At 45.1% G+C, this 8,238-nt stretch overlaps 1 protein-coding gene across 1 annotated transcript; it reads right to left on the bottom strand.

The window, feature by feature from the left end:
* Window positions 1-1,407: 1,407 nt before the first annotated feature.
* NEFL (neurofilament light chain) lies at window positions 1,408-7,047 on the bottom strand. Its single transcript, XM_012435283.2, has 4 exons — window positions 5,887-7,047; window positions 4,661-4,785; window positions 3,944-4,263; window positions 1,408-3,398 (listed from the first exon to the last, which is right to left on the bottom strand). Exons 1-4 carry the CDS (start codon window positions 6,931-6,933, stop codon window positions 3,259-3,261), a joined length of 1,632 nt encoding a protein of 543 aa, XP_012290706.2. The 5' UTR covers window positions 6,934-7,047; the 3' UTR covers window positions 1,408-3,258.
* Between the last annotated feature and the right edge of the window lie 1,191 nt (window positions 7,048-8,238).

An 8,238-nucleotide genomic window follows, 5' to 3' on the forward strand; every position in this document is an offset into this window, starting at 1 on the left:
TGACCAAGTTAATTGCTTACCAATTTGAGCAATTAAATTGCAGCAATGAAACGTCACACTAAGTTTAGCAGTTCCCTTTAGGGGATGGATTTTTAGTGAGGACATGAGTGTCATATATGTGTTTTCCATTCAGCCATTTAGCCTGGACTTCTAAAATAAAGCAGTGAAGGTGTTTTGGGAGATTTTGAATTATGAATCTAGAAAGGATCTGAGATGTCCACCACTGAACCCTTGTGTAGATAAGCAAATTGAAGTTGGACAGAAATGGCCAATGTTTCATAATAGTGCAAAGCTAGGACCCAGGATGGACTCTTGATTCTTGGTTCTTTGCTCTTTCCCCAAGAAGGTATGGACTAGACTGGGACTGATTATTGAACACTCTTGACTTGCCAGTTATCTTGAAGGCATTTTAATCATTGGGAACTTTACTCATTAAATAAATACACATTGTGCTTCTACTATGGCAGGAACTATGCTGGATACTGGGGATAAATTAATGAGCGACAGAGATCTGATTCTAATATTTCTGTAGATCTCACTACAGAAGTGGAGGAGGCAGACATTCATCAAATGATCACATAAACAGATGCCAATGGAAATAATTAAAAAGTCTGTGTACGAAGTCTTATGAACATATTTCATAGAATTTGACCCACTAGAAGAGGTCAGAGGAGGCTTCCTTTAGGGAATGATGTTTAAGCCTAAATCTGAACGGTCAGTAGGAACTGGCTGGGTAAGGTTGAGGGAAGCAGAGAAAAGATGAATACTCCAGACAGAGGAATCACCAAAAATCCTGTGACAGATGGGAGAACAGAATACCAGGGTGGCTGGAGTACCTGAAGTGGAAGGAAAAGGGTGTACAATGAAGTAAGGTTACAGAAGTAGGCAGGGGTCAGAGCTATGCAGGCCTTGAAGATCACATTTGAGATTTCGGTTTTCATATCAAAAGCAGGAAGCTATTAGAGGGTTTCATTCAGGGGGATTCCATGATCAAAATCTGCTTTTTAAAAGATTAGCCTGCTGTAGGATGCTAACTGAGGGAGACCAAGAGTAGGCCCTGGGAGAAGGTTAGAGTGGTGGCGGTATAAATTGAAAGGATTGGAAGGATTTAACACATGGAGGTGTTATCACTATAACTTGGTGATAGGTTATTCTAGAGGGGCAGAGGAGAGGTAATGGGAGGTAGGCTGTCATTCAGGGTGTCTGTTTAATAGAATCAGATGATTAAGGAGAGGGGATCATTCACTAGGAGAGGAGATACTGAAAGAGAACTGCAGATTTAGGGGGATCACTCACTAGGAGAGGAGATACTGAAAGAGAACCGCAGATTTAGGGGGAGCAGAGGGAAAAGGGGCACTGGCCACAGCACAAAATTTGGGGAAATGTTAAAAAAGACTTCAAATTCAATTTAGGTTTTTTAGTATTTTATTATGGCACACAGGGTAGAGTATGGTACAGTGTTCTTACTTCAACCAAGTAATTCTCAGAGCATCGAGCGATTTTCATTTGACTAAAGTTACTTTTTGCATGTAGCTTGCATCTGTTTGAGACTTGCCATGTACATCATCCCATGTCTAATAAGCATGAATGCAAAAAGCTTGGTTTCTGAGGAGATGCCTCCTCTTTACAGAAGCCAATACATTGAGAGCTTTCATAGTTCCAGTCCATACCATCATGGCAAAGAAACAGTTTACCTATTTGCATAGTAACATATATTTAACTAGAAATAGGTGGTACGAAGGGATTAAGTAACTTTAAATGGAGACCCCTTTGGTTTCGGGTTAAATTCATAATTTATAAAGATTGTCTAAAAAACAAATATTGAATGAAATTAGCTGACAAAGCAATTGTTTCAGAATAAAGGTAGAACAGCAGACAATCAATAATATCTGTATTTATTCCACATCAAATTCAAGTGCAAGAGCATTCACAACTTTACGATGGACAGAGAGGACATACGGGGTGTGTATTTGATGCAATGTCCAACCAGTCAAGCTATCATTGAAATCCAAGTATTTTCCAAGAGACATGCAGAGCAATGTCAATGTAACATACAAGCATATTACCTCCCCGCTTAAGTGACTTATAATTTCATTACCTGTATCTGTAGTTTTTAAAGGTTTGAAAGTGTGTGGGATTAAATGCTATTTACTAGAGGCAACAGAATGACGCTTAACAACACACTAAATTATGAGCTCAGAATTGCAGGCAGTATGTTTGCAGTGGAGTGGCAAATAACCTTTGATAGTCCCTTCTCCTGAAATTATATATGATAAGTCATTCCTTCTGATTGTACCATGTTCTCAGGTTTTAACCTCTGCCCATGATATTTAGACTATATTTTAAAATACAGTTATAGGGATGAAATGTATGGGATTCATATTCTATCCCTATTGCATTATGACATCAGTTTGAAATGACCTATTTATCCTGGTTCCATGGTGTAACGGTTAGCACTCTGGACTCTGAAATGACCTATTTACCATAACAACTATATCTGTCAAATATTTTCAGAATCGCTCCCTAGAAGCCATCCCAAAACCTAACACAGTATGTGCTATGGGACAAGGTCTATTGTTATTTACAGACTTTCTCATTTACTCATGTTTATCATCAGTAACATTTTTAGAGGGGCGAGATTTCATGAGTAGTTATGACCTAACTGTATCACTCGGAATTTCCAATGAGGGAACAAAAAGTAAAGTATTGGTAATTGTTAAAATTTTGAGTTCTTAAAAAAATTGGAGGTCAACAGCCCACTGGTATATACTTTATACGGGTGCCATCTTTAAGGTATTTTAATTAACAACCACAGCAAAAAATACATCATTCGGTATAACTTTATTTACTATTTATTGCACATAACTCAAGGTCTTTAACTGCTAACCACCAAAGGTTCAAAGGACTATTTTTCCATGAAGTTTAACATTAACATTAGTGAATTCATTTACTCATGTGGTGTTTTTTAATTGTAAACATCTGAATGATTCACATTGCCATAGTTCCTGAACTCATAAGCGTGGACCATGCACAGGCTGGCAGCAAGCCAGAAAGCCACTCTGCAAGCAAACAGATACTCTGCATAAAGAGGAAATTCATAGCACAACATTGAATGTCCAACCTAAGTCATCTCAGAATTATACATATATTGACTTTTTAATTCACATAGGATCTGGAACTCAACTGGTTGGTCGGTTGGTGATGGGGTTGACCTGATTTCGGGAGAACTGTTCCTGAAATAATTAAGGAAATGGGGGTTCAATCTTTCTTCTTAGTTGCTTGTTCCTCCCCAGCACCTTCAACTTTCTTCTCCTCCTCTTCAGCTTCTTTGGTTTCCTCTCCTTCTTCAACTTCACCTCCTTCTTCTTCCTTTGCTTCTTCAGACTCTTCCTTGGCGGCTTAAACATAAAAAGAAAGTGTACAAAATCCAAATCCAAGGTAAGTCCAGTCAATACATGTCTGTTAAGGTTTTATCTGTAAACACAGATAAAACTGTCAGAATGCTCACCAAAACCTCCCAGCTCCTCTCTCTCCAAAAGCACATGTAACAGACAATGCTTGCCATGAATAATTTGTCACTGAACACATATTTAAATGGAATGAGACCACTTCTAGGCTTGGAAAGCTCTGCTCCTCCCAAAGATTTAACCTCACTATTTTTTTATGTGTCTGGTACCTATTTTTGTTCTTTAGGACACCAACCTATTGTGTTAAATGAATATATTTAAAAATCAAATTTTTGACCAATTGACCAATGAGGTCAATTTTGACCTCATTCAGAGTAGGTGCTTAGGAAAGGTTTGTTAACAAGCAGAAAAATTATTTATGATTCTAAAATCATATATGAATAAATAAGCAAGGCTTCATTTGTCTTATCCACCTCCTAACAAATATCCACACCCAGTTTGCACTTGAAGTTGCAGGGGTTTGTTTCTTATCATACCTTCCTCCTCTTCGGCTGCCTCCTCTTCCTCAGCCTCTTCCTTGTCCTTCTCCTCCTCCTCGGCTTCTCCTTCAGAGGGAGGCTCATCCTTGGCTTCCTCAGCCTTAGCAGCCTCAATGGTTTCCTCCACTTCAATCTGCTCCTCTTGGACATGGCTGGTGTAGTAGGACGGGAAGGAGCGGGTGGACATCAGATAGGAGCTGGTCTGTAAACCGCCATAGGCAGATCGGCCAAAGACCTGGGAGCTCTGGGAGTAGCCACTGGTTATGCTTCCCACGCTGGTGAAACTGAGCCGGGTCTCCTCGCCTTCCAAGAGTTTCCTGGGGATGCAGATGGAAGGTGAGGTTAAAAGAAACCTGTGTTTCACAACTTGCTCTGAGCACCCTAAAGGCAAAGCGAAGCAGGAGCAGGGCTGGGATTTATCAAAACTTAATGCTTGGGGGTTTTGTGATAGAGACCAGAAAGCAATAAAACAACAACAGAAACACATTAAATGGTCGTACAGACTTAAAATGTAATGGGAAGCTAAAAACAAGACTCCTAATTACAGGGTTAAATTCTTATATATCTAAATACCTTCCTGGAAGAAGCCAAAAACTAACATTTCATTATTTCAAAGGACTATTCTTGAAGGTTTCTGATCCAACATAACTTTAAATGGGATCTGATTTTCTTCCTACGGTTTAATGGCTGCTGTTTCTACCCCTCTATTTTCACCTGTAAGCTGCAATCTCAATATCCAAAGCCATCTTCACGTTGAGGAGGTCTTGGTATTCTTTTAGGTATCGTGCCATTTCACTCTTTGTGGTCCTCAATTCATTTTCTAATTTGTTGATCGTGTCCTGTTTGAAGACAAAAATGAAAAAAAAAATCCAAGCATAAATATCTTCTATTATTTTACTGTAGTGTAGTTGTAAAGGCCTAGTTTCAGTTAAAATCAAGGTACACACCTTTGATAAAATCTCCCCTAGAGTAATTTCCTGTATCTTTTTAAAAACCTTCTTGCCTAAAATACCCAAGTTCATGAAGCCTGAGATGAAAAACAAAATGGAAGAAAATTCTTTTCTTCTATTTCTTTACTTAATACAGCTTAATGATCATCAGAAAATGCCTGCAAGGAAACTAAGATGATAGAAAAACTGTTTCTCACTCACTGATTAAATCTTCTTTAGCTGGGTTACTTGCCAAGAAACTAATGCCTTTCTTTATAGAAGAAAATAGCCAGATGAGAAAAAATTATTTTTTCTAAAATATTTCCAATGTATCTAAATCATTTTTCTACTCCTCAGAAGAAAAAAAATTCTACTCCCCAGAAGATGGAGATCTTTTAAAATGGCGATCTTTTTTAAATTTTACTTTTTCTACTCCCTAGAAGATGGAGATCTTTTAAATAGAAATGTTGTACAAAGGAAAAGAAAAGAGTAAAAAGAAATGAACATTACTAGTTAACTACCTAAAACAATGTTAACTATTTTCCTGTCTACCTACTAAATAAAGGAAGGGAGTGGTTGGTATAACTAGTCATAAAGCATGCTGGTCACAGTAACCTTTCAGAATTAATTGGGAGTTATTCACTCTACTATTTATTAACCAGATGATCTGATAGTTGCTGCAAAGTTAATGCAGGTCAGTAGAGAGCAAATTTCACCGCAGGCCGGAGGCAACGCCCAGTTCCCACGTCTTCCCCTCCCCCACCCAACACGGGCTGGGCAGCTTTAATGCGGAAAGCGGGTGCAGCTGCACGGAGCACACTCCCAGACTACAGTGGTGCCCTCACTCACGCCCTCCAAGTGCCCCACCCCTCCCACACAGTCGCTCAGGAGGCAAGCCTTATCCCCAAGAGCTGCCAGCAGCCGCACCACCCCTGGTCTCCACTTCTGGGCGCACCAACTCTCCCCCGTGCTCGAGTCCCCAGCCCCCCTGTGTTTTGGGCGGTGCCGCACCTGCATAGCGCTGATGTCTGCGTTCTGCTTGTCCTCCAGCTCCTGCAGCTGCTTCTCCAGCGCTTCGTTCATGCCCCGGCATGCTTCGATCTCCAGGGTCTTGGCCTTGAGCAGGCGGCGGCTCTCGGACACCTCGTCCTTGGCGGCGCGCACGGCGTCGGTGTTCTTGGCGGCGCTCTCGGTCAGCACGGTGAAGCGGCTCTTGAACCACTCCTCGGCGTTCTGCATGTTCTTGGCGGCCAACTTCTCGTACTGAGCGCGGATGTCCTTGAGCGCTGCGGAGAGGTCGGGCTTGGTGGACACGTCCATCTCCACGGAGATCTGCGCGTACTGGATCTGCGCCTGCAGCTCAGCGATCTCCTCTTCGTGCACTTTCTTCAGAAAAGCGATTTCGTCCATCAGGCTGTCGATGCGCTTTTCGAGCTCCGCGCGGGCGAGCGCCGCCTCGTCTGCGCCTTTGCGCGCTTCCATTAGCCGGCCCTCGGCGTCCTCGCGGCTCAGCACCTCCTCTTCATAGCGCGCCTGCAGGTTGCGCAGGGTCTCCTCCAGCCCTTCGCGCTCGCCCTGGAGCGCCTGCTTCTCGTTGGTGGCGTCTTCAGCCGCCAGGCGCAGGTCGCGGATCTCCTGCTCATACAGCGCCCGGAAGCGGGACGGCTCCGAGTGCTTCTGGCGCAGCACCAGCAGCTCCGCTTCCAGGACCTTGTTCTGCTGCTCCAGCTCGTGCACGCGCTCGATGAAGCTGGCGAAGCGATCGTTGAGGTCCTGGAGCTGCGCCTTCTCCTGCGTGCGGATCGACTTGAGGTCGTTGCTGATGGCGGCTACCTGGCTCAGATCGAGGTTCTCCAGGCTGTGCATCAACGAGCCGGAGCTGGACGAGTAGCTGCGGCGCACGGACAGCGAGGAAGAAACCGGCGCCGAGTAGCTGGAGTAAGCGGAGCGCGCGGTGCTGTAGCCGCTGCGCACGCTGGAGATGTGCACCCGGGGCGTCTCCACGTAGCGCCGCTTGTAGGAGGTCGAGTAGTACGGCTCGAAGCTGAAGGAACTCATGGTGACGGCCGGTGACTCCCCGGCCCGCGGCGGCGGTGGGAGCCTGCAGAGAGAGAAGGACAGGGGAGAGAGGGAAGGGGGAGGATGGATGGCTGTGTGCAGCTCGGCGCCGTCCTGCCACCCCTATTTATACGCCGGGAGGATCCTGACGCAGCCTGCGATCGATCACCGCGCGCCGGCCAGTGGGGGCAGCGCGCTGCTGCAGCCAAGGCGAGGATTCTGCGCAAAAGGGAAGGCGGGGGCGAGCGGCGGGCAGGGGAGCTGCGGCGCTCGTCCTTTACACTCTGCTCAGAGGCCCCTGATTTTCTCTGAGATCCCATGCCCCCCTCACTCATTTCCCTTCTGTATCCACCCACGCACCCCCTCCTATCCTGCACCGCCCAGACCCCTTATCATTTGGATCCTTAAGTGTCCCCAAAACAGGTTCTTGCTGTCGTTTGACACCCTAGTTTTCCGTATCCCGGCACGTCGTAGACACCCTGCCGCCCCCACCCCCACCCCCAACTCGCCCTTTTCCCACCAGGGACCTCCTTAACGATCCCCCTTGGTGTTTATGGTGACTGTGCCGCTAGGGGATTTTAGGTACAAATAAATAGGTTAGATTGTGTGTCTGCAGTATGTATGGAGAAGAGTTTTAATTTCTTTCTAGCTATTTCTGGCACTTTCTGCAATTCATCTTCCTTTTTCCTCGATATTTTTCTTTAATGCGCTGCTTTTCAACACATAGGGAATGTGCGGACGCGCGCGCACACACACACACACACACACACTCGTGAAACTGCGACACTACTGCAGGTGTTGGTTTAGCATTTCCAAACCTTTATAACAGTTGATCCGACTTTTAGCGTTTCTAGATTTTCACATTTCTTTACTGGGAACGAAGCCGCGGATGCTTTTAACGAGTTGCAGTGTGTGGGTGGCAAGAGCAGAGAATGAGTTGGAAACTAACACGGAGACTGACTTGCTGAGGCCGCTGCGCGCTAGGCAGCGGGGAGCTTCAAGCTGCCTGGATCCTCACCAAACTGAATTCCTGCTTGATACCACCAACCGCAGCACATTTACCGCCCGCTTCCTTCTTTTTACTCATGTGTAGCACACAACCTGATGATTTCAACAAGCCTTGCAAGTGGTTGATTTTCAGGGAAGCCGCGGCGGCCAGCCGGGAGCGCTGGGCGTGGTCTCCGGGGAGGAGAACTCGGCACCCAGGCTTCTTTAGGAACCGATATAAAATAGCCGCGTGATTCTTCCCCCGATACATTGTAATAACCCGAAAGCAGATGCAGTCAGGAATCCATGGGTTTCCTT

Source organism: Aotus nancymaae, unplaced genomic scaffold (assembly GCF_030222135.1).
Source record: "Aotus nancymaae isolate 86718 unplaced genomic scaffold, 86718_ANA_hifiasm-v0.15.2.pri h1tg000079l, whole genome shotgun sequence".
Lineage (NCBI taxonomy): Eukaryota > Metazoa > Chordata > Mammalia > Primates > Aotidae > Aotus > Aotus nancymaae.

Coding starts and splice junctions, on each gene's coding strand:
- NEFL (XM_012435283.2), bottom strand. CDS start 6,933: ATGAGTTCCTTCAGCTTCGAGCCGTACTACTCGACCTCCTACAAGCGG. Junction 4,264..4,660: donor ATTGAGATTGCAGCTTACAG/GTGAAAATAGAG, acceptor CTGCATCCCCAG/GAAACTCTTGGAAGGCGAGG. Junction 3,399..3,943: donor GGCAGCCGAAGAGGAGGAAG/GTATGATAAGAA, acceptor TTTATGTTTAAG/CCGCCAAGGAAGAGTCTGAA.